A 25,967-nucleotide genomic window follows, 5' to 3' on the forward strand; every position below is an offset into this window, starting at 1 on the left:
CCATCCACCCTTTAAAATTTATGTTGTTTCAGATGATTTGTCAGTAGGCACTTTGGGGTTTCTTAGGTAATATCATAGTATCTACCTTTGGGGGCTTTGAAACATTTGACTACACTATCCACTCAAAAATTTATTTTATTTATTTTTATTTTTTTTATTTAAAATATATATTGATTTCAGAGAGAGGAAAGCAGAAGGAGAGAGAGAGATAGAAACATCAATGATGAGAGAGAGTCATTGATCGAGCCTGCAACCCAGGCATGTGCCCTGACCGGGAATCGAACCCCAATCGCCTGGATCCCAGGTCAATGCTCAACCGCTGAGCCATGCCCGGCCAGGGCCACTCAAAAATTTAAATAAAACTTTAAAATCTCATGATTGTTTTACTCACATTTGTGGAGGTAGATGACACAGGAAGCTAACAAAGTAACTCTCAACCCCAGGTAGCCTCCTTAGAATGGGAAAGGTGGAAGTTATGGCCAAGACGTGTAGGAGTTTGGAGGTTTTAAGAGGCTGAGCTACCTGATTTTAAGGTCATGGACTTTAGATAGATTTCCCCCCATGCTCTCCAAGTATTGTCCATTCTTTCTAGCCATATGCAGATCACAAGGTGTTTGAGGTTGGTTTTGGGGACAGGAGTTTAGACAGTGACTATTTTATAGCACTGATTGAGCCCAAATCCATGTGCCTTGGATAATAAACCACAGGCAAGGTAGAGCTGAGGTGCTTTGAGGTGCATCAAGGAGCATAACTAGGAACCCAGGTAGGCTGCAGAAGGACCTACAGCAGGATCAAGAGGATTCTCAAAAGACAGACCTGCCCTGGTCTGCTCTGAAGCTCGGACAAAAGTCCTGACCAATAAGCATGGTCCAGAAGCTTCTAGCCTGAAAAATTTTTCAGAGCAGTGGCCCACGACCAACCAACCAACAGACAAAAATGCTTATTTGCTAGCCAGAGAGCATCCAGTTTCAAGCAGTCCATCTTCCCATCAGCCCATCATTGTAAATAAGTCTCAAGATGTGCTCTCTAGTCAGCTGAATTCTGTTGCTAGCCTATGGTTGCTGGATATTAGGGCCAGAAAGGATGCACTCGGCTAGTCGATCCGGTGCCTGGTTTCTGGCAGAGATTGGGCAGCTAGCTGGGCATTGTAGCTGCCCCGGGTGCTTGAGGGAGATTTCCCTCATCAGTGGAAGGTAACCTGCGCTCTTTGCTTCTCAATGGCAGATGGGGATGGGGACTGCATGTGGCTGCCTGGGACATGGTTTCAAGTCCTTAGCCATCTGGCGAGGCCTCTAAGCTCATCCGATAGAAAACGCCAGCTGGGGCTGTGCTATTGTGTCAGTTGAGGGTGAGAAGGAAATTTCCAGGGTGTGACCATCTGACTTCAGCATAGTGGTAGCTGTCCCTTAGTAAGCAATTACCGCATGTCAGGCACTGTATGGGCGTGTTCCCGTTCCTCGCCCGTAAGTCTTGCAACAACCCACTAAGTAAGTATTATTACCCCTTCGTACCGATGAAGGCGCAGAGCATAGACAGGTTAATCGCCCAAAGCCACACAGTAAGTGATGAGCCAGGACTCGAACACTTGTCTGCCTGAATCCTACACGCCCTCCAGGGGCCACAGTGTGGCAGCTCACGGGCTGCCTAGGTCTTATGGACATGCTTTGTTTGTCCCACCCTGAAGACCACCACGTCGTTTTGGTGGGAAAAATGAGCAGCTTAGTACTAACGGCCTCATGCTTGACCCACTCCCCAGAGTCATTACCCACCTGGCCCCTGTAGGCATTTGGGACCCCTGGACACTCTGCTGCCTAGGATGAACCCAACCCAATGTGGTGAAGGTCACCAGGACAATGCTGTTCCTGAGACAGCAGGTGTGTCTTCCCTCCTTCCCTTGTCATTTAGCTTTCACCATCAACCGCATCCACATGGTGGTCCTGCCAGGGCTGGAGGTGCAAAACGGGGAGAACCTGACCCTTCAGTGCGTCGTGGACATCAGCACCACTTCCCAGGTCAAGCCTCAGTACCAGCTGCTCTTCTATAAGGACGACACGCTGTTTCACAACGTCTCCACCACGGAGAACGCAGAGAGTTATTTCATCCCTCAAGCCCGGGTCTACAACGCGGGAATATACAAATGCACTGTGATTCTGGACAACAAGGTGAAAACCACACCGGAGCACTACGTGACAGTGAGAGGTGAGTCCCTGGGATCGAGCGTAGCTCAAGCAGACGGAGCTGCCACACGCAGCAGCGAGAGCAGTGACAGGGGGTCCACCTGCTCACCCGTCACCTTTCTCACTCACCTGTCTGGCATTTTCCTCACCTGAAAATGCTCCCAACATGACAGGCTGTTTCTCACCATCTTGCCTTTGCACATGCTGTTCCCTCTCCCGGGAATTCCCTTCTTCATCTCATCTCCTCGTGAACTGCTATTTCTCCCCCAAGACTCAACTCAGTGGCCTCTTCTCTGACACTTTCCCAAATAAAACTGTTCTCCCCAGGGTGCTCGCAACTCTCACGCTCTCTCTACATTCAGTGGTATTTGTGTAAAGGCCATCGGGCCAAGTGTTGACATTGGATACTGTAGTCAGTCTGCCTGGATTCCAATCTGGGCAAGTCCCTGAATGTCTCTAAACTTTAAAATTCTCATCAGTGAAATGGAGATAATAATAATACCCAGTTCAGGGAATTTTGAGAGGGTTAAAAGATATCTGTAGATAAAGGACTTAGCCTCGTACTAGCACGCAAGGAGTTCCCAGTAAGTGGCATTTACTCTCCCTCGATGTTGCAACTATTTCTTACATGTGTGTCTGCTTCTCTGGACTGTGAGATCATGAGGAAAGAGGTAGTGTTTGGCCTATTTTTTGTATCTCAAACAAATAATGTGGCTCATTTCACAATCAATAAATGTGAAATAAACAGATGAAAAGAGGAAATAGAAATGGACAGGGATGGGGAAACAGAAGAGAAATCATTGTGGGAAATTTGGGTTCAGAGATATAGGGTTTCATTCATTCATTCATTCATTCATTCATTCATTCCCTCAAGAAACATTTCCCAAGGCTGCAAGTCAGGAAAAAAAACAACCAGTGCAGGACATGAAAATGCTCTGTTATTCTGTTTTGCTTTTTGAACTGGGAGGCCATGCACCCTCCTCTCTCCTACCCCTCCACCCCAACTTTTGGTTTTGGAGTCAGACAGACCCGGGGTCGAATCTTAACTCTAGGGCTTGACAACTATGAGCTTTTGGATGAGCCTTGAACCTCCCGGAGCTTCACCTTCTTCATCTGTAAAATGGGCATAATTTTATCTTTCATGCTCATCCAAGAGGTTTATTGTGAGAATTACATGGGGTCATGGGTATAAAGTCAACCTAGCACTCAATGAAATATAACAATCACAGTAATACTAATGAGTACTGGCTGCTTCGTTCTGTTCTGTTTTGAACTGTTTCATTTGGGAAGACTTGTCTCCCCAATGGGATTATAAATGTTGAAAGCACCAACCACATCGTCAATATATTTTGTCTTCTTCAAAATCCCTGGCGTAATGCTGGGCACATGCACGCTCAATACTTACCCAGTAGGTAGCGCCGGGTGCCCTGGGAATAAAAGAAAAGGACCCTTAGGTGGGTCAACCACAAAGACTCAGCCTGCGCTGTTCAGTCGAACTGATACTCATGGACTTTCTCTTTCCCCAAAGGAGTGGCCCGTCCCAGAGTGACACTGGACAAGAAGGAGGCGATAGAAGGCGGGGTGGTGATGGTCAATTGCTCTGTCCCAGAGGAAAAGGCCCCGGTATATTTCACAGTCAAAAAAGTTGAACTGGACACAAGAGCTGTCAAGCAACACAAAGAAAAAACTTCTCAGCACCAGAATTTTGTGATGCTGGACTTCACAGTCGAGGAGCAGGACCGTATGATCTATTTCCTATGTCAAGCCAGCATCTTTTCTGGGAAACAAGTGGAGACCTCTATAACCACCATGAGCGATCTGGTCACCGTGAGGGGTCAGAGTCCTGCTCTTCTGTTTTTCATCCTTTCTGGCTTGCTGGTTTGGTGTGGGGAGGAAGAGCCAGGGATTAGAAAGGGGCTGGGCACATCCGGCTGGACTGCTGTTCTCAGCACTGGTCTTAATCACTTTAGCTCCATAGTTTTCAAACTTTTGGATGGTGACACAGTTTTATTTATATAAATCATATATATATATCAGGGTGGGACAAAAGTAGGTTTGCAGTTGATTGGGCTATTACATTTGCCCCCATAAACTGTCAGCTCATATGCACTTTGTCCATTTTTTACTGTTTCTTATTGATTTGTTTGAGCCCTTTATAAGTGAAAGGAATTAGCTCTTTGTCAGGTCCTGTGCAGATATTTTCCCCGGTTTGTCACTGTTTTCATTTTATGATTTTTTTTCAATGCAGAAGCTTTTTATGCTTAGGTAATCAGATTTATCCATCTTCCTTCCTTATGGTTTTGAGAGTCAGTTTTGTGATTCACCCCCAAAGTTCCTCCCCACTCCAAGATGATCAAAGAAAAAAATGCACCTATGTTTCCTCTTACTGTTTCTCTTACTGTGGCTTAAATGTGTGTGTGTTTCCTGCATTTAGGTCTCTGGTGCATCTGGAGTTAGTTTGGATGTAAGAAAAACCCTTCAGTTATTATTAAGCTACCCCAGAGGGCACTTGCTGAGGGTCCTACAAGATGTTCGCTCTTTTCTGACCTTTGCTCAGACTGTTTATTTAAATGATAGCTTTTTTGGTTAATTTTTCTTTATTGATTGTAGAGAGAGAGGGCTAAACATCAGTTTGTTGTTCCGCTTACTTACGCGTTCATTGGTTGATTCCTATACGCAACCTTGGCGTATGGGGGCGACGCTCTAACCAACTGAGCTACCCCGCCAGGGCCAAAGTGATAGCTTTTTATTGTGAATTTGAATGATTTTATAGTTAAAAAAACTAATGAATATGAAAATATATCACTCTACATTCACTTTTGGCATTTTAAATGTCACTATCTGTATGTACTGTCTGTGGTCTACTATTTTTTAGCAGGAGCGAAGGCCTAGCCCTGCTTCCCTCACCACCTCCTGCAGACCCCACACCCTGGTATCTCTCTGACTCATAGTTTATTAAAACAGTCTGTTTCTAATGACTGTGCTTAATTCTGAGGTCATTTGAAGAAGGCTCTGCCGATGAGATCTAGAGAAGATGGTTTAGCCCTGGGGAAGCTCAAGAAAGTTAGAGAATTGCAATTAAGAAGAAGGTTGAAGATGCAAGAATGAGCGAGAAGGGAGGGCACATCAGAGCCGCCTAGTTGAAATTTTTTGAGAGGACAGGTTGACTTTTTTTTTTTTTTAATTAATAAGGGGGAAAGGTGGCTGGTAACAAAAAGAGCAGAGCAAGGAGGAAGCGCCTTTTTCCCTCACCCAGGTTTGAACCTGAGCCCAACCGGCTTGTCCTCTTCTTGTAGAATCCTTCTCCAATCCCAAGTTCTACATCGACCCGGACGGGGTGATCACTGAAGGAGATCAGCTGACTATTAAGTGTACCATTCAAGTGACGCACAGCGCCCCGGCCTTTCCGGAAATCATAATCCAGAAGGACAAGGCCATCGTGGCGCACAGCAAGCTGAGAAACGAGGCCACCTACTCAGTAATGGCCATGGCGGAGCACAATGGCAACTACACGTGCAAAGTGGAAACCAGCCAGATATCCAAGGTCAGCAGCATCGTGGTCAACGTAACAGGTAGGGCTGCTGCTGGAGGGTGTCGGCCTATGGCGGGCTCAAGAGGCGACTGTGCTGGAACCCGGGATGGCCAGTGACACCCATACTTCCACTCCTGCTGAATGAATGAATGAATGAATGAATGAATGAGTGTCTGAATGAATGCGCTCGGATGGGGGGGATGGTGCCCTCAGGGGGGAAAAGTCAATACAGAACCATTAAGCAGTTAGCAGTGGGGGTTGAGGCTGCAGATTCTGGCATCAGGTCCCAACCTTGCCACTCACCACTTCTGTGACCTCCGGGGACTTCCAGAGTTTCTCTTTGCCACAACTCTATGAGATGAGGGTAATGACAGAACTCAGCGATAGGACTGCTGCAGGGAATGAGTGACCTCAGGAGCCTCATACAGAGCAAGCACTCAGTGAGCATTAGCTAGTGTTTCTATTATTATAGCACATTTACCTCTCCTCTGTGCCAAGCCCTGTGCTAGATCACCAGGCGGGCCCTGTGACAAGGGCAGGAGTGAGAAAGCATTAGCAGACTCAAAAATAATGGTAACCATTCCCCTTTGTTGAACACGGTGACCGGTTTACATACTTTTTAATTTCATGCTCATAACAATGCTATGAGATCCGTATCATGATTCCAGTTTTATGGATGTGGAAACTGAGGCTGAGAGGTTGGGGGCAATGCACCCAACGATGACAGGATTACCAAGTGGAAAAACAAGAGTTGCCCTTGGGCCTATTTGACTTCTCAGCACATGCACTTAAAAGTTCCCTTAGATTCCTTCCCCCCCCTTACCTGGCTTTACTTCTCTTTATAGCTCTTACCACACACAAAAAAGTCTTCTACTTCTTTCTGTTTACTGTATGTCTGCAGGCACTAGAGTGTAAGCTGATTAGGGCAGGAACATTAGCTATTTTATACAGTGATGTATCGTTAATACCCAGAACAGTGCCTGGCACACAGTAGGAATTCAGTACTTATTTGTTGCATGAACGAATGAACATAGGATGAAAGTGTTTCAGAAGGCAAAGAGAGTTAGCACTTCTTGGTTCCCAAGTGAAGGTGTTCATTCATTCACTCATTCACTGAAAGCCTCCTGTGTGTTCAGCACTGAGTGTCACAGCAGCAGCCCGCAGTACCATAGGCAGGCTGCCAGCTACCCAACTGGCTGATGGGCATATGTGCTGGATCCTGCTGGTCTATAGTGTGTGCTAGCGATTGAGCTTATTGTTGATCATGACAAATATTTTGAGGCATGTGATATTTTTCACTGATAAGACATGTCTCATCTCATTAGAGAAAAGTATTCGGTTCAACATATATTGAGCACCTTCTGTTTTGCTGGGCAACCTATTGGGGATAGAGAGTTGCCTAAGGTCGAGCTTTGCCCTTGAAGAATTCACAGACATAAATGGGCCTTAAGAATGCAGAGCAATGAGGAATGAACAAAGGGTTGGGCACACTGCTGTGAGAGCCTCAGGGACCAAGTGGTGAACGTATGGACCATTTCTCCAGTTAGGCAAGCATCCTTACGCCTCGGGCCAGGCTACTTTAGGAAAGCATACAGCATCACTGGACCACAAGATGCTATTGTAGCTGATCACCCCCATCCAGATGCCTGTGTCATGTGGGGTATATAAGTCATTCAGTAGATCAGTCTCCCTGGCCCAGGAAAGCAAAGTGTCGTTCTCAGTCTGCCCTTCCATGCCTGCCCTGGGCCTGCATGCCCTGTGAGCCTGAGCTCCGTGCTTTCCATGTGGAGCTAACCCAGCCACATCAGGGCTGGCAGGCAAACACCCCCATGTTCAAGTTCAACCAAGCCTTTGGAAATGTTTCCAAGCCCACTTATGCATCTGGTTTTCCACGCCCCTATTACTATCAAGCCGGGAGGCTCAAAATAATTTTGTGAACATAAAAATCATTGAATTAGTCATTTGTCTTTGGATAGAAAAAGGGTTTCTTCTACCCCCACTGTATATCTTTTGAGGCCCAATCTATCACCAAGTGCCGCCAGGTCTGTCACCTCTGTCCTGTCTTCTTGGCTCTACAATCACACCCTAACGCTGGCCCTCACACCAGGATTATCACAGGGATCTCCCTGAGCATCTCTCTTCCAATTCATCCTTCAGCTGCAGGAGAAGCCCTCCTAAGATGGCCTCTGTTTGGCGTAACTATTCCTGGCCTTAAACTCCTCTTGCTCGGTCATGATCCTTCACCTTGACCCCACCGTCTTCCAAATATCCCTCCCCACTCAGCCTGTCCTTTCCCCTTGTCCACTGAAAACTTCTGCTGTCCTTAAGGACTGAGTCCCAAATCTCAATCCAGGCTCCCCAGGCAGAGCCCCGCGGCCACACCTCAGGTCCCATTGCACTCTGCTCATACCTTGGCATCAACAGTCACTGCAAAGATTTAGCGTCTGTCCTCACCACTCGGTATGAGCTCTTGAATGACCAGGTCTGTGGCTCAATTAATCTTAAATCATCGATACTTAGCAGAGCACCTGGCACGTGGTAGGAGCTCAATAAATATTAGTTCATGAGTGAATCAAAGACTGGCTCCTGTCAGTCCACGTCATGGTCTTGGCGGTCTGTTTACATGAGCTCCTTTACAAACAGACTAACATTTCCTTCCTCATTGTAAACCTTCTTGTACCTGCCTCAGCGACATGGCTTCTATTTTTACTTTTTTGTTTAAATATTTTTAAAGGTAAAGTCATTGCTTTCGGATTTTTTTCTAAGTCATTTTTTCACATTTTTGGGTATCCGCCCAGTGAGACTGTAGGGCACGTTAGGATGCCAGCTTCCTTGGTTCGCCTTCCCCACTCCTAATCTAGAGCTCTGAAAACAGATGAGTCCACACTTGCGACATGGAAGGAAGGATGGCGCCTGCCTTAATAAAAAGATTAATTATTGGGCACCACTTTACTCAAAGTTTTATTTTATTCCCCATAGAGGACACTGTGGACTGATTAAGATGGAAATGACTTCCATAACAATGTAACATCGATGATGACAATGACAGTGTTGATTTGTACCCCCAAATCTGTACAGCAGGCAAATTTAGAGGCAAAGGTAGAACTGGATCTCCTGATTCCTGCCTGCATTCCCAAACCTCTAGCCCAAGAAGCTTTCCTGAGAGGAACTTTGGGACTCAGTCCCATTTTCTTTTCTTTTTTTTATTATTTTATTTTATTTTTATTTTTTTTTAAATATAGTTTTATTGATTTCAGAGAGAGGAAAGGAGAGGGGGAGAGAGATAGAAACATCAATGATGAGAGAGTCATTGATCGAGCCCGCAACCCAGGCGTGTGCTCTGACCAGGAATCAAACCCCGATCGCCTGGATCCTAGGTCGACTCTGAACCGCTGAGCCACGCCCGGCCGGGCTCAGTCCCATTTTCAATATGCAGATGGTCTCAAGAATCACTGACTCCTTCCCTCTGCATCGGGGACATAACCTCGAAGTCAGGGTGCACTGCTTCACATGAAGGAGCTGAGTCTCCACAGGGGTTAAGGACTTAATTAGTACTTTCCCTGTAGCTGAAAACAGAAACATGTACTATAACTATGAAATACTGATGTATTTAGGAAATATTTAAATAAAGCAATGACAAAACCTCTTAAAAGCCAACTTCTGTCTTTACTACTGTTGCCATCCAACCTAAATGAGGGTACTAATAACTCCTTAAAGTGGCACAGAACGTTGTAGCTTATGATTTGACCTCAGGAGGTATCGCCCATCCATTCTCTCCCAGAGACCTCCCCACAACATACACCTATGCCCTTCCCCTCACCCACACTCTCCAAGGCCACAGGGACACAATCCACACTTCTTTAGGTGGTTCCCATGGTCCGTCAGGATCCGCAGGCCTTCCTTTGGCCTATTCTACTCGCCCTTTGTTCCAGGCCGACTGAACTTTCAGAAGCTTGAACCTTCTGCCAGGCCTTCCAAATGCTGTTCCCTCAGCCTATGACCCTTTTCCTCTTTGCCTGGATGACTCCCTCCAAGCCTAGGTTCAGTGGCCCCTCTATGGGCTCTGCTGCAAACACTGGGTCTGAATCACCCACCAGACATCAGCCCTTTGATGTCAGGGACTGTTTCTTTGTTCACGGTTGTCTCCCCAATGCCAAGCGAGGTGCCCAGCCCAGAAGTAGCCTGAAATAAATACTTGTGGAACAAAACATGTGAGCGAATGAATAAATAGGTGAATTTTTACAAGTTGCAAAACTTTCCTAATCCACGTCTGTGAAAGAAATTGGATTAACAAGGGCCGAAAACCTGCCCATTCTTTAATTGCGTGGTTATCAGGTCTTTGAAAAGCGCTCTTTCTGCAGGAAGTTGGGAGTTGGTTCTGCCAAAAGCAGCTGGGCCAAGGGACTCTCTGTAAAGGGGGTTTGAGAGCAGTTCCCAGAAACATCTCACTCCATTCCCACTCACTGTTTTCTCAGAGCTATTTTCCAAACCGAAGCTGGAATCTTCCGCCACACATTTGGACCAGGGTGACAGCCTGAGCCTGTGGTGCTCTGTCCCAGGAGCACCTGAAATCAACTTCGCCATCAAGAAGGGACACGAGAATGTGTCTCAGGCTCAAAATTTCACCACGAAAGCCTCAAAATGGGACAGTGGGATATACACCTGTGTCGCAGGCATCGGCAAGGTGTTCAAATTTAGCAACGCAGTGCAGATAACCGTGTGTGGTGAGTACGTCCTTGCTGGCACAGAGTCTGAGGTTGAAGGGGAGACGGGGAACGTTTCACCAGCTGCCACCCCCTCCAGTCTGAAGGCAGATCAGACCCAGGCAGGGTAAGAACTCGAGGGAGAGAGAGGGGAGAGAAATCAAGAGGCGGAACAGAAGCAAGTGGTATTTCTGCTTAGAGTACAGGAGACAGGCAATGCAAAAATCAAATTCATGGCTTTATTGTGGCTGCACGCTGATTGGCAGGATCTGGGCGGCTGGAGCAGGCACCTACCCACAAGTTCAGGGAGGGGACACTGCTTCGTCAACACTAAACTTTCAGAGCGAAGCTCCAGTTTTTCATTCAGATCCTGGCTGACCAGAAGGTCTAGGACTTCTGGTGGGCAGAGCGTAGGTACTGGGGTCGCCTAGTGCTGCGCTTCTTAGACTTGAATGATTGTGCAAAGCCTGGTTCGAAGGCAGGTCAGGATGGGGCCGGGTTCCCAGGTCCATCCCTAACTAGCGCTTTGAGGATGCTGGTGCTGCCGGGCCCTGGACCACACTTCGAGAAGAGGGATCCTAGATGAATGTGGGACTCCAGTCAAGCTGTCACTGTCACTGTCATTATTCAGTCATGTGGCCAAAGTTTCTCCAGCCATGATCTTAGTCTGAAATGAACCAGGATTTTAGCCTACTGTCAACCCTCTAGGCACCTAACTCAAAAGGAAATAACGCAAAAGACAAATGTGGGTCATCCCACCCTGATTCTTCTGGTGGTTCTTGGGAGAAGGTCATTTCATTCCATATGGACGTGTGTATATATACATGTGAGATACATGAAAATAGAAACATATATTTAGAGGGGTGTAAGGTGTTTCTTGAATTTATGTCTTTTGTTTATAGCATTCTCTCTCTTTCTCCTCAACACACACACACTACCTGCCCATTTTAAAGACTTGTAAAGGTAGATAGAACAGGCAGGCATTTAAAATCACAGTGATGACAGAGAAAGCAAAGCCCAGAGTTTGGAGAAAGCACCCCTTGGGCAGGGTGTTTTGCTTCAGATGGTTTCTCTCTCTGTCATTCTAGAAATGCTCTCCAAGCCCAGGATTTTCCATGACTCCACGTCTGAGGTGATAAAAGGACAGACCATCGAAATCCACTGCCAATCCATAAATGGGACCTTTCCTATTTCTTATCACCTTTTAAAAGCAAGTAACACTTTGGAGAGTTACACCATAGACTCAAATGAGCCCGCAGTATTCAAAGATAACCCCACAGAAGACACAGAATACCAGTGCCTGGCGGATAATTGCCATTCCCATCTCGAAATGGCCAGTGAGATTCTGTCGGTCAAGGTGATAGGTAAGTTGCTGTGCTATCGGAAGAAATTAGGTGGGGCCCTGGCTGGGTGGCTCAGTTGGTTGGAGTGTCGTCCCTTACACCAAAAGGTATTGGGTTCGATTCCTGGTCAGGGAGGCAACTGATCGGTGTTTCTCTTTCACACCGATGCTTCTCTCTCTCCCTTCCTCTCTCTAAACATATCCTTGGTTGAGCATTTAAAAAAAACTAACCATGTGGGGTGGGGGCTTTAGTTCACATTTTCAAAGGTTTGGGATTTCCCAGGGTTGGTGTGGACAAGGGAAATGGGTGGTACTTATGCCAAATCTGTAAACATAGCATGTAGCCAAGAAGGACCAAGACCCAGGTCAATGGGGCCAGAAAATATCTGGGGGCTACTAGTGTGACCAGTGCCCTCTCTTTTCAGAACCTTTCAAGTGAACTGTTAAAATATGAGAGAGAGGTGTCCCAACTTCAGGAAGCTCGAAGTTGTGCTTTTGGGCTCTCTTAGCATTTGTTCCTTTTTAGGTGAACTGCCAGCCATCTCAGAATCGTTGACCAAAGCTCTCCTCTACTGTTGACTCTTATCAGGCAAACTGTCGCATGCAGAACCCACAGCAATTAGAGCTGCAGGCTGTAGTCTCACGAGGACTTGCTAACAATCGCCTGGGACTCTCATACCCATTGTCCTGGGTGGATATTTTTCCTTGAGCCTCTATCTGTGCCTCTCAGAGGCCTTAAAGTGCCATTGCCTGCATCCCTGAGATAGCCTGCATCCTGCTATAAAATGCATACGCCTCCCTTCTCTTCCCACCTTTCTTCTGGCTTAATAACTTTTATCTACATGTGCCGTGTGAATATCTTGAGTTAGATAGAGATTCCTGCTGCTATTAACATACAGTCTAAGAATAGCCATGCTTTTCGAATTAATACCCATATATATTAAGCACCTAAAGCTATAGGGCATATTAAAAAAGACATATTCTTTATGTTTTCAATAATATAACAAGAAACACAAGATCGCCTGATAAAATAGTGGGAAGCTATTTGGTTATATATGAATATCTGAATAACAGTGTAAATAAGCCTAGAAAAACGTTATTAGGCAGCACATTATTAATTGTCACATGAAATAGCCCCGCACTGATGGTGATAGGAGTTTAGGGCATGAAGAGCTGGGTGAAGAGCTGGGGCTGGACAGTGTATCGGCAGAGAGGGCTAGAGGCATCCTAACAGCCTTGTCAAATACATGAGCAGAATCTCCAGGGACTAGTCAGATCGGGTGGCTGGAAACAAAGGTTGGGAGTGGAAAATGATTGACTATACACTGGGAAAGCGACTGACCCCAACTGTGAAGGGCATCAAATGCCAGCCTTGGGGACAGGGAATTTGCCCTGTGTGAGTAAAGAGGCAGAAGAAGGGAGGCGGACATGGTGAGAACGGGCCTGGGAACATGAGCCCGGCGCCTGTCAGTGAGGAGTGGTGACTTCAGACCTCACACTACCTTGAGGAGCCAATGTGGGAGCCCACGTGAAACTGTTGGTTTAAGTTGGATCCATAACATTTACTGAGCCCTGCCCACGTGTCCACCCCTGTGTGAGGTATTTCAGTAAATTATTCCCTTTAGTACTTACAACAGCCATGGAAGACCCATAATAATATTTATCCTTGCTTTGTGATGAGGCAAATAAGACTGAAGACAGGCAACTGGTAGGCAAGCGGGCCTGGGAATCGAGGCAAGGCAGCGTGGCTCCTGATCCCAGCCTGCCGCTGTCCCTTCATGCTTCACGAGGAAAGAGGCTGCCCTGTCAGGCTGCACCCGTCAAGAGTCTGCCCTTGTGGTTGACCTCCACACCTCATCCCAGGCCTGGGGCTCCCTTACTCGGACCCGCAGCTCCACGGTCTGGCCACCCACCGCACTCACGAGGGTGATTCATGAGTCAGGTGCCAGTGTCACACTAATGGGAAGGTCTACAGGGAAAGACAATTTAGGGCCAAAATTTTGGTGGTTTCAACCAGGAACCAGGGAAAGGGGACACAGGGGGAAGATAAGTTCTGCTTGGATCTGCTGGGAAGGAGAGGCTGGCAGGCCTCCAGCTAGAAATGCCCAAGTGAAAATCAAGACTCGGAATTCAGGGAACAGTCTGGAGCAGAGCTAGGTATTTAGGCACCCAGTGTTGTGTGTTTACGTGTCAAATGCAAGAAGAGAAGCGATGGTGTAGGTGAAATCTCCGAAGAGGAGAGTGGAGAGGGAAAACAGGACTGACTTTTGCAGAAAGTCCCTATTTAAGAGGCACAGGGCAGAAAACCCGGTGAGTATAGAGGGAGTGGCAGATGAGGAGGGAAGAGCCCCTGGATCTGGAGACATCACAGGAGCCCCAGGGGGCTGAGTTCATAAGGAAAGGCGGGGTGATGGCTGAGAGCGGTAGGGAGGCCAAGGAAGGCTGGGGCGACGGGAGGAAGGTCTGCACTGGACTTAATCTGCTGGGCACTCAGGGACAAGCCTGTCAGGGGATCAGGTGGAGTTTCTTCAAAATCAGAGATAAGGTCCAGTTCCAGAAGCAGAGGGATGGAGGTCAGATTTCAGGGGTAAGAAGAAAGTGGGAAATGAGGGTGTGAAAGCAATTGGTTTAGACCACTCAGAAAGGAAAACAGAAAAACAGGAAGATCGTGAGTCAAGTGACTTGCTCATAAGACCTGGAAATGCCATGTATCTTTATAAGCAGAGAAACCACACACACACACACACACACACACACAGAATAGACCTCCACAGAGCACATAAGTTAATGGGTATAGTCAAGCTGGGCCGTCAGCAATACTTGAGGTGGCAAATGAAGGCAGGTGTCTCTAGCATCTTGTGTTTAATCAGCACATGGGGACAGGAGGTGTCCGTTGCTACCCTCCTGGGCTAATTACAGGAGGAACCGAAGAATGCAGGATACGAAGACCGACAAATCCAAGCCTGAGCCGCGGCGTAGGTGGAGGCCGCCGTGGGCAGTGGCGTGTCGTGCCCCCGCCCCAACCTCCCACCTGTCTCAGCGCTGATCCCTCTCCTGCTTTTCAGCTCCGGTGGCTGAGGTCAAGCTCTCTATCTTGAATAAGAAGAAAGTGGAGTCTGGGAAAGAACTTGTGCTTCGATGCTTCGTGAACGAAGCGTCTGGTCCAATCACCTATAAGTTTTACAAAGAAAAGGAGGCGAAGCCCTTCCACGAAATCACCTCGAATGACACCCAGGCCTTTTGGTACAAGACACAGGCTAGTGTCGAAGAGGAGGGACAGTATTACTGCACGGCCGCCAACAGAGCCAACCCTGCCAAAAACATCCCCCAAAGCAACGTATTGGCAGTCAGAGGTGAGTCGCCGTGTCCACAGCGAGGTGTGGTGTGGCCACCAAGGGCGAGGCCAGAGGGCCCACCGCTCGTAAGAGGGAGTGGATGGGGGGTTAGTGCTTATTTCTGAGGGTTAAGAGACCAGTGTCCTCCAGGCTCTTTGGTTGTAAAGCAACAGAAACCCACTCAAATTATACATAAAAGAGGAATTATTATAAAGAATTGGAAGTACTTCACCCAGTTTTAATTCCAAATTCTTGGTGGAGAGATAGCAAATGGCCTATTTTGGGTCAAACTTCTACCTATGAGCCACCTATGGCCATGGGGACTGAGTCATGAAGAACAGAGATGGTTCGAGGAGCCCACCTATGTGAATAGAGAGGGTGGTCTCCTAGAGAAGAGACCCAGGAGGAGTCGACATCAGTCCTCTACCTCTTTAAAACCAGAGCTGATTCTGTAGCAAGAACAACCGTTTCTGCATCAGCTACGAACACAGAATCCCTCAGAGGGAGATGCTCAGTATAAGGTGCGGTTACGGGAAATAAAAGTCAGTCTTATTTGTTGCTTAAGGCTAACGGTTTTTTCTTGCTGGCAGAGAAAAAAACGCTCTTTATTTTAATTTTTCTTATTTCCAGTCTTTCTTGCCGCATGGAAGAAAGGACTTATTGGAGTGGCTGTCGTCGGAGTGTTAATTGCCATCTTGGTACTTGGGGTCAAGTGCTATTTTTGGAAGAAAGCCAAGGGTGAGCACAGTTCCCTCATTGCATTCTGACTGGTGGTCATCACCAGGAAAGCGGCCATGGGTGTGAGGGGCTTCAGCTTTAGGGGAGGCTCTGCTCTGCCCCAGTGGGAGCTCAGGAGATGTAACTGACGACAGTTGTTTTCTCCTTGGGGTGTCACCTTGATAACCAAAGATCTTGGCTTTGGTGGGTGTGGAGCTTTTACTGCCACTGGATTTAGCTAGGCCAAAATGAAAACGGTTGCTTTCTGAGTTGAGCAACCCAGAAAAGATAAATTCGGGGGAACATTCCATCTATGTATGGTCAGAAGAAGCCGTTGCTGTGAATTTGGCCACCCTTAGTCCTGCAGTTGGTAGAGGGGTGTGAGTGTTATGGAGACACCCCCACATACACTGAATACCGCCCCTCCCACCCCCCCAGTTAATTTGCCTGCTGTGCTGTGATTTCTACCCTGGGCTTGAGGTTGGCCACACAAGGAAGGGAAACCGGGACCCCACGCTGACATGCCTGAATCACAGCCCGTTAGCCTGGACGCAAGGAAAAGGGCCCAGCACCAGTAAATCCACCAAGATCTGTGTGGGATAAAGCAGGTTCTGAGGGAGCCCTGGTGCTGCTGCCCGGGATGGGTAGGGGCAGAGAGAGAAGGAGGGGCCCTGGTTTTTTTCTAGAACAGGAAATCCCTCTGAGAAGACAAGCTCCAGATCAAACCCCTTCCTAAGGGAACTGGGTCATCGCAGAGCAGACAAGGTTAGAGGTCAGACTTGCTCTCAGGCCAGCGAGGGATTCAAAGCACAGGGGTTGATTTAGCCTTTACTCCTTGGGACGCTCTTGAATCAGAAGTGGCCTTTTTATCTGGCTAATCATTGTTTTCACTTCTATCACGTCCCACTCAAGAAAACAGCTCCTGGCTAACAGAACAGAATGTCGTATTTCTGAGTGAAATGATGTGAAATCTCTCAGAATAAGACCGAGAGAAGACCTACTTGGTTAATTTTTTTCGTTTCTTTTTTTTAAAGCAGAAATATATTGGTGTTCTTTTCACTTTTTATGGGTAGCCAATCTTTAAGAAAGCCAAATGTGGTTGAAATGAGTGTCCCTATCTGGTACGGACATGGGCCCCTTTTCCTGACTTTGGTTTTTTCTCTTTCTCTTTTCAAGCCAAGCAGATGCCAGTGGAGATGTCCAGGTGAGTGTCTGTCCTCGGAAGAGAGGCGCTGCTCTGTGGGCCTGGGCGGACTTGTCTGTAGGGAGAGCCTGGCTACGAGGATGTTTTTGGGAGGTGGTTCTTGGGAAACTCAGAATAATAAGGGTGTAAATATATTGGGGGGGGTGCTTGTCACAGTGGAAGATTGCCAGCTGTCCTTTCACGGGAAGAGATGGCTTTATTCTGAGGTCATATCCTTCCTTCCCTGTTACTTGTGAAATCCCTTTTTCCTTATGAAATTACAATGGTAGTAGATAGAATTTTTAAAACTTACTTGGCAAAATAGAGTTGGCCTAAAAAATAAGCGGTTGTACTATTTTTACTGTTCTTGAACCCCCAAATCAAAAAGTATGCAGACAAAAGAAAAGCAATTTTTTTAAGAGAACAAAAGCATGAGAACAATAGCTTTGCGGCCCGGAATGAGGAATTCAGGGGGTTGGGGTTCACCTAGGAAAGGATTCCTGTTGTTCACGCTCCCTTTGGCCCTGACACTTATTTTAACAGCAAAAAGTGTTTGTTAAGTAATCTTACCACGGAAAGAAAACTTTCGTTTTCCAAATGAGAGAGTCAAGTTTGCCTCACTTTGGAAACCCCATTCTGGTTTTCTCATGATCTTCCTTCGGTTATTTTGTTGGTTTGACATCAGAGCCCAAGAAACGTTGTATATTTTTTCCCTTTTCAAATTTCATTTTTAAGGCCGGCAGCACCACTTCTGACCTCCAACAATGAGAAGATGTCAGGCTCCAGCACAGAAGCCAACAGGCCTTACGGTACAGTCCTGGGTTCGGGAAGTTGCTAAGAGGTTTTCCCAACTCGCTACCCACTCGGTTACCCTCCTAGAAGCAGACCCTGCAGGTGCTGGGGTTCAAGTTCCTGGGGTAGCCCCGCCTTGAGCCGGAGCGAATTATCTAATCAGCCACTGGGTGGTGAGCTGGTCAGCAAAAGAAAAACATGAGGAGAAAGGCAGAACGTTTTAGTCTCATTTCACCACCTTAGACATCCGGAGGAACGAAAGGTGGGCACTAATGATAGTGCTGTGGGTACCCACCGCAGGTCGCCTTCAAAGACTTTGAGCAGTGCCCAGGTGCAATCACCCTCCCTGTGTAGGAGAGACCAGATTAAGGCATCGATAAAACATCTTCTCAGATTATTTATTGCAAGCACAAGACATTTTCCTTTTGAACTTGACACAACAGGAAAACAACTGAAATAATTCTCTGTTAGTAGAGGCATTTTAAAATATAATGGAACAACATAGGACTCCCTGGGTAGGAGCCTATTGCAAGCTCGAGTCAGCTCAGTCCTGGGGCGGGCAGTCCCAGGAGCTCTTAATCCCATGAGGTCTAAGAGAAGATTGCTCCAGGGGGGACTGTGACTACACCACGCAGAAAGCTTTGTCCTGGGCCAGGTTCGGAGCAGCTTCCTTTCTTTATCAGTAATTTTGGGAGCAGAAAGCCCGTGCTCCTGTCTAATTCAGTCACAGTACCCCACAAACGAAGAGAATTTCAGAAGAAAAGTAAAAAAGAGAGAAAAAAAAAACATAAAAAGAGAATAAAAAGAAAAAAAAAGAAAGAAAAAGAAAAAAAAACCAAAAAACAAACAAACAAAAGCCAAGAAAAGAACACAAATAAATATATAAATGAGAGACTTTCAGGATATGCCTTTTACAGGGCATACTTGAGAGATATGTTTTAAGAATTCAGCAATTCTTATAGTAATGGATTATAAATCTTTAAAAAGGGAAATAAAACATTTGTAGTAACCAAAGTAATGCTCTAATAAAGAGAAAAGAGCAAATAAATCACTTAAGAAACTACATTCAGAAAAATCTGGTGAATATTTAGCAAAAAGGAACCCAGTGCTGTAGAGAAAATACCTTTTTGTGGCATAAGGTGAATTCTGTCAGCTATTAGTATTATTTATACAGAAATACAGAGACACCTTAAATTAAATGCTGATATAGACACATTGAAGTAGGACTTCCCCCCAAATTTCCAAAATGCAAGAAATAGTCCAGTTCTTACGTTGTCTCTCCATGGAGTATTTCAGTTTATAAATACATGTTAGGAATCACAATGCCAGTTCAGAATCATAATGGACAGCCATGTGTCCTTCAGCAGCAGTAATTATTTACAACATTCAGAAGAATCGTTTTTAACAGAGAACAACTCGATTAAAAAAGAGTACACACCTGTTTGCCTACTGAGGCCTAGAGCCACCGCCTTTTAAACCTGTTCTCATGGGTCCCGTTGTCCAGCCCGAGAAGGTCAGTTTCCTAGTGTCCTTCACGGCCGGGGTCACAGAGCCGTCTGTCCCTTCCGCAGTTCAGTTTAATTTCTCATGAACTTGCTCAAAATGAACAATTCGGAATCTTGAACCACTCGCAGGTAGAAGGGCGCCCCCTGAGGGATGGTGGCCGTCCCGCCACGTTAGGAAGAGACCACAGTGGGGCCAGGGAGGGCCCCAGGGAGGCCAGGAGGGAATTCAGGGCCCGGAGACCCTGCCATGGTGGGGGCGAGGAGGGAGGGGAGAGAGAAGTTATGGATCGAAAACTAGAATTTCCATCACCATCCACCCTAATTGTTATTTTTCATACTAGGTTACAATGAAGAGACTGGAAACCATGCAATGAAACCAGTAACAGAAAATAAAGGTAATTATATAATTTAGTTTTTTGTGTTTTTTTTTTAAATTAGAAACCTTTACATGACAAAAGCCCCCTTGGAAAAAAACTAATACCCCAGTGGGTGGGTGTTTCCCCACCTCTCCTAACGACCCTGTGAGCAGCTGATAAGAAAAATGGACAGGGCTGGTTGCTTTCTCCAAAGACACTACCCAGTGTCATTAATGGGAAAGTGACCCAAATTCCAGTAGAAAAGAACTGGGCTAGGCTCAGAAAGGAACTTCCTGAGTCAGAGAGGACTCCTGGATAAGGTAGGAGAACCTCCTTTCTCTTGGAAAGTAGAGGAGCAGGTGCTGTGTGTTTTTTAAACGGCATCGCTGCAAATCATCAGATTGGACCTTAAACGTTCGTATGTTATCTGTCAGCTCTGTCTCGGTAAAGCTGGCAGATGGGTGTTGGGGGCTGGGGTGGGGAAGAAGGACCGCAGGTAGTTCAAAGGAGACGGAAATGTTCTTTTTCTTAAAAAGGGTGCTGGTACGGCGTGCAGTTATCTATTGATGGGTTATCGTTTATGTTTTATACGTAACTTACAAGTATTTTGGACCTACTCAGTATTTCATAGAAGTGAAAAACACACTATAAAAAAAATAAAGTAAAATAGCACTGCTGCTTGCTTTGAAGACCGTTAACAGTAGGTTGCTTGTTTCTGCCTAAAGCTCAGAGGGTTGGGCTAAATCAGTTTTCCAAATTCCTTTCCCCTGGGGGCTGCTGTATTGCAACGGAAAGTCGCAGGAACTACGCGGGTTCTGTGAACACCTTGAACACAGAATCATGTTTAGTTGCCGGCGAGAAACCCCAATTCTTTGGGGCTTCAAAAATACAACAAGGTCATATTGAGTTGAAGACAGACTAATTTGCTAGATTTCACCGTGCCCCCCTGACCGCTTTCATTAACTTACATTTCTCTGCGTCCTCTCGGAGCATCTCTAGGCTGAGGTTGCCCTCTCGCTCCCCATTTCGGGAGACCCTTTCCATCTGGGAGACAGCTTTCTATGCCTGTGGCTGTGGGGGCTTCCAGAGTGAACCCCTGTGCCTGATACTGGCTGTTTTCTGTAGCTGCTGTCCTTTCCTGACCCGCCCACTGCAGAAACACCAGGGACCCAGGCAGGAGGGGCCCTCCACAGTCCAGGCGTGCCGGGTTATATAACTGCCTTCCCCAGCCTGAGGTTTCTCACCCACTTAGAATGGAGTTACACCTGTGCTGTCTTCCCCTCAAAATACAGAATCCTTTAATCATTTGACTGGAAATCTCTAGTGTGGTCTGAGGCCCCCCCCCCCAAGGGGATTCAGTCTAACCTCAGGGTGCTGTGTTTCCTTTGAGCAGACCCTCTGACCTTGGACGTGGAGTATACAGAAGTGGAAGTGAACTCACTCGAACCTCATAAAGGTAAACGCCTGCCGCTCAGCGATTCCTCATGCTTTTCTCTCTCTTTGGGTGCAGATGTGCAGAATAAGGTGGGGTAAGGTGACCCAGGGATAAGTGTCTAGTCACCCTCAGTTGCTCGGAAGGGGGGTGGTCAGCACACAGACCTGCTGAACATGCCTAAGGCAGAAGCAATGACCCCTGCCCTGGCTTTGAGGTGTAAAATTTTATTAGTTATTATTTACCACACTACTAATGATGGGTATGTTTTATTGAGCAATTACTAAGTGCTAAGAAATATGTTTTTTGGAGAGACTTTTAGAGACCAGCCTCACTCCTGGGTGTTTGAGCTCTCTTCCAGAGGTACACCCCCTTGCCCAAACCCAGCAACCTCCTTTAAAAAGTTGCTTGCAGCCCTGGCTGGTGTGGCTCAGTGCTTAGAGCATCGGCCTGCAGATCAAAGGGTCTTGGGTTCCATTCCCAGTCAAGGGCACATCCCTGGGTTGCAGGTTCCCGCTCTAGTCGAGTGTGGGAGGCAACTAATAGTTCTGTCTTACAGGGATGTTTCTCTCTCTCCTCCCCTCCCTTCCTCCCTCTCTTCCACTCTATCAAAAGCAATGGAAAAATATCCTCTGCTGAGGATTAGCACAAAAGACAAAAAAAAAAAGTTGCTTGCAGACGGAGTTCATGTAAATGAAATACATGTTTGAAGGTAGTGAGGGCTTTGGTATTTAAGGGGACACTTGGGTAAAGGCTTTTGAAAGCACAGAACCCCTTCCTGTGTATATAGTGGCTTTGGCTTTAGTTTCAGGTTTTGTTTATATGTGCATGGTTCTCTCAGGGGCAGGCTGGCCTGGAGGGCCCTGGCTCTGGTTCTGTGCTGGGGAGGTTGGTTGGGAGTGGGCCAGGTCCACAGCAAATGCTAGAACATCCATCTCAGCTGCTGGGAAGCTCGAGGGGCTATTGCCATGCATCCCTCTTCCTGCCGAGGCTGAGGCTGGCCTGTGTCCACTCAGCCAGGCAAGCTTGGGGCTGTTTCCAGACCAAGCCACATGGTGATGGCCTTCTCTTATCACCTTTTGCTCCACCATCTGGGAGGAGTTTTGGGTTCCTTCCTTCTTTCCTTGCTTAGGTTCCCGGTACCATGTCAGCAGGGGTGGGTGGAGAACCTTCCAGGTAGCACCATCCCGTACAGCCCCTAGGCTGTGAGCTGCACAACTGGGCACCATGCCCACAGCCTGCAATCAGAACGCCCCTAGAGTTGGTGTGGCCCATCTGCACCCGGGAGGGTGGGGGCCATGGCAGGCCTGAAGCTCTCTTCTTTATTTCATTGTAAAATGATTCACTTGTTCAGTTAATAAATTAACGGCCCATGATGGGCCAGCTGCAAAGGTATCTCCCCCAGAGGTAGAGCCTCTGAGGGAGCCGAGCAAACAAAGAACCAAAGAATTAATCGCATCAGGTTATAGCAAGTGCGCAGAACGGGGTACAGAGAGAAGGCGTGAAAGGTGACGCCTATTCTGGCTTAGGTGGTCCCAGAGGCCTGCTTGAGGGGTGGCATTTAAGCTGCAGCCTGAAGGGCACAAGGAAGGTGGCTCCACCCAGAGAGGGAAGGACCCAGGCAATGGGAAGGGCAGTGTGAGGTGGCCCGGAGCTTGGCTCACTTAAGGATCTGAAAGGAGACTCCTGTGTCTGCAGAGAGAGCGAGAGGGAGAGGAGGCCGGTGGAGCTGGGAGGACGGCATGGGGGCCTCCAAGGCACTTTTCAAATTCTAGTCCCAGGGGACTTAAGCAGGGAGGTGGCAGGGTCCAACTTCCTTCTTTAAAAAGCAATCCTTGTGGCTGGTTAGAGGACAGGCGTGATGGGGGAGCAAGAATGTTATCAGTAGATACAGGAGGTGAGGGCCGAGCCAAAGTGCTGGCAGTGGATGGATTCCAGATATATTTTGGAGACAGAACACAGCACTGGATGGAAACTTTCACGCCCAGAACAGGGGAGAGAAAATGACTGCATGGGTGGTCTTGGCATCTGAGATTGGGAGGAACGTGCCCGTGGTGACAACCGGTTCAATTGGGTTAAATTCGAGATGCCCAAGAGGAGGCAGCCTAGGGGTCTCGCGCCCAGAACCGAGTCTGGGTGGGCTGTGGCCGGTGGGACTACAGGGGGCTCCCTGCTGCCTTCCCTGGTCCAGCCGGAGCCCCTCCATCGCTGGACATGCTGGGCTTGGTCCGTGGGTAGCAGCTTTTCCTCTTCAGGGGACCTCAGGTGTAGAAGAAAGGGGGTTTTAACAAGAGAGCAGGGCTGCCCAAGGACTTCGAGTGTGGGTAGAAACACCCCCCCCCCATCTTCTTGACCCTCCGCACCCCGCTGCGTGCCCAGGCTGACAGTGATTGCCCTGGGCTGTGCCCTCGGGCTCTGATGCTACCCCAGAGGCCCAGGCCCTGCCCTTGCTCTGCTGCTGGGGTGGTGGGCTGAGGGGGGCACAGGGTGAAGTGGAATTAAGAGGATTCTACCTGATGCCTGGAAGGCTTTAGATGTGAGGACACTGAAGGAGAAAGAAGGAAGCAGGGCTATGGCCTTGGAGAAAGGTTCCTTCGGGGATGTTTCATGTTAGTAGCGGCTGGTTTCATTTTTCTTGATTGCCGGGGGTGGGGGGTGGGGGGGGGGGTTGTTGAAGGGAAACGAAGCGTTAGGACAGGGTGAGGCAGGTTTGCCTGCCTTGCCCAGCTCTGCACCTGCAGGGTTGCCACCACCCAAGTGGTCACCTTTTCCCAGTTGGCACAAAGGTGTTATGGGGGCTGTGGGGGCCTCGGCAGAGCTAGAATGGGGGTCACTTGGGTGGAAATGGAGTTTCTCGAGGATTCACGCTGTGTTTCTGGACCCAGCCTCTGTGGCCGCTGAGAGCAGTGGGGGAGGGCGGGCCCGGCCTGTGGTGCAGCCCACCTCGCGTTCTCAGGAGGAGGGTGTTACCAGGCTAGGGGGAGGCTTTGTGGGTGCGAGGCCAGTGATAAGTAAACTGAACTTGGTCTCGGCCAACCCAGTCCTCAAGGCCTCCCCCGTCTGTAGTCGGGTGGAGGGGGGACAGGAAGGAACTTGGTAGACCCGGGTGTGCTGCATGTTTGCTCTGAAGCTAATTGCTGGGAAAACCCCATGAGGTTGAAGCCATCTTCTCTGTTAACAGAGAAAAACAAGCCAAAATAAAGCCCCACCCGGAAATCTCTCCGACAGCAGAGACAAACAGCCTGCTGGCTGGTTTGGTCATTAGCCGCAGCTGCTGTGGGGAGCGGCGAGGGGAGGGGTGGTGATGGGCTGCAGGCTCCCACCCACCGCCGACCTGGGCAGGACCAGGAGGGCAAGGGAAGCCACGGGGCCACCAAGAAGAGCAGCCGCCCTGCTGCCCGGCTGTGCAGCTCTTCAGGCCCAGAGGGTGTTAGTGTCCCCAAGGTAACCAGAGAGGTCTCCTGGCCACCCCTGATGTGCCTGGGCAGTGGAGTTCACAAGGGGGTCCAGGGCCCCAAGCTTGGCCGTCCACCCCCCAGCTCCATTCCTTCCCCCGCCCCTCCTCCACTTCCACGTGGGGCTGGGTCAGAGGATGAGCTGGCAGGGACTCTGCCCACGGTGCATCTGGCACACAGCATCCCGCAGCATTGTTTGCACACCCATGCATCACCCCATAGAAGGCTGGGGCCAGGTGCAGTTCACTGTTTCTTCTTCTGTGGTGCCCAACACATAATAGCTTTAGCATCACACTGAACGAGTGACCTGCCAAGCCTGACATTGAGCAGAGAGTCCCCTGGGGATGTGGTGGATCCCTGCAGATATGAGGGTCCCTGGAGCTTCCCTTTACTTCCCCAAATCTGTGTCACAGAGGGATACTAGTGTGGGCATCTCTGCTGTCTCTTAGGGAGAGGCAGGTGTCCCATCAGGGAGGTGCCTGGTACCTCAGCCACTCTACTGAGTTCTAGCTGCTGCTCAGTGCCACAGGGGAGCCGCCATGATGCCTTCTGCAAGGCCCTGGCAACCCCAGGTTCAGCTGTGGGGATCTGAACCATCCCCACACTGTCTCTGGCATTTGGGTCCTGTCACAGAACCACCACCATTCAGTGTGTATGGATGACCGGGATTTTAATCCTAAAACCAAAAACCTCAGCAATCAGCTGATTGTGCCCAGACCTTCCTGAAGGTCATGGGTCTGAGATAGAGGTACGCACAGGGACATTGACCGGTGCCTTTACTGTCACATCAAACCTTTACAGGTGCCTCCAGTAGCCTTACAGGGCCTGGGATTGGGAGGTGCACAAGACCTCAGGCGCTGCCCTGGAGGAGTGCTAGGGCCACCAGGGGAGATAGTCGTGGGGACAAATACTGTCAGTGTGTCACGGGCAAGTGTCCCCAGAGTGCTGTGAGAGCCCAGAGGCCTATGTGACTGCCCAGGGCACAGGAAGGGGTGAATGTGTGAGGGAGTGTGTTGGTGTGTGAGGGTGCACCCACATACAGGAGCAAAGCTTGTCCTGGGGCTTGGAGGACTAGGAGGAATAGGGCAAAGAGAAAGGGCCATGCAGGCAGTGGAGGAGTTTGTGCAGGATCAGGGGTGAGAGAGGGAGCTGTCTCTGGAGCATGGTAAGTTGAGGGTATCTTGGTGCAGTTAGAGTCCATGGGTGTGTGCCGGCCACCTGCCACCGAGGAAGAAAACATGGCACTGACTGGCAGCAGAAAGTGTCTTACCCTGTGGGGGGCTGTTTCCCAGTGCGCAGGGGGAGGATGCTGGCCACATGGATCAGAAGCCTTTCTACAATGAGGCCTGGTCCTTTGAGCAGGTGAGAGGAGCCAGGGAAGCAGCTGGGTTGCATCCTGTTTCCTGAGGGTTTGTGGGGGTGTGTATGTGAGTGTGTA

General features: G+C 48.4%; 1 protein-coding gene across 10 annotated transcripts in view; it reads left to right on the forward strand.

Moving 5' to 3' along the window:
• Window positions 1-25,967, forward strand: part of PECAM1 (platelet and endothelial cell adhesion molecule 1) — a 59,917-nt gene that overhangs the window by 18,963 nt on the left and 14,987 nt on the right. For all 10 annotated transcript variants that reach the window (XM_081161791.1, XM_081161792.1, XM_081161797.1 and 7 more), the window contains 11 exons: window positions 1,906-2,199; window positions 3,706-4,011; window positions 5,474-5,749; window positions 10,185-10,433; window positions 11,501-11,776; window positions 14,820-15,107; window positions 15,720-15,827; window positions 16,983-17,010; window positions 17,725-17,798; window positions 19,628-19,681; window positions 21,036-21,098. In XM_081161791.1, the coding sequence (XP_081017917.1) occupies window positions 1,906-2,199; window positions 3,706-4,011; window positions 5,474-5,749; window positions 10,185-10,433; window positions 11,501-11,776; window positions 14,820-15,107; window positions 15,720-15,827; window positions 16,983-17,010; window positions 17,725-17,798; window positions 19,628-19,681; window positions 21,036-21,098 (2,016 nt within the window). The remainder of the gene's footprint in view (window positions 1-1,905; window positions 2,200-3,705; window positions 4,012-5,473; window positions 5,750-10,184; window positions 10,434-11,500; window positions 11,777-14,819; window positions 15,108-15,719; window positions 15,828-16,982; window positions 17,011-17,724; window positions 17,799-19,627; window positions 19,682-21,035; window positions 21,099-25,967) is intronic.

The sequence above is a fragment of the Miniopterus schreibersii genome (assembly GCF_964146895.1).
Source record: "Miniopterus schreibersii genome assembly, chromosome: 16".
Classification (NCBI taxonomy): Eukaryota; Metazoa; Chordata; class Mammalia; order Chiroptera; family Miniopteridae; genus Miniopterus; species Miniopterus schreibersii.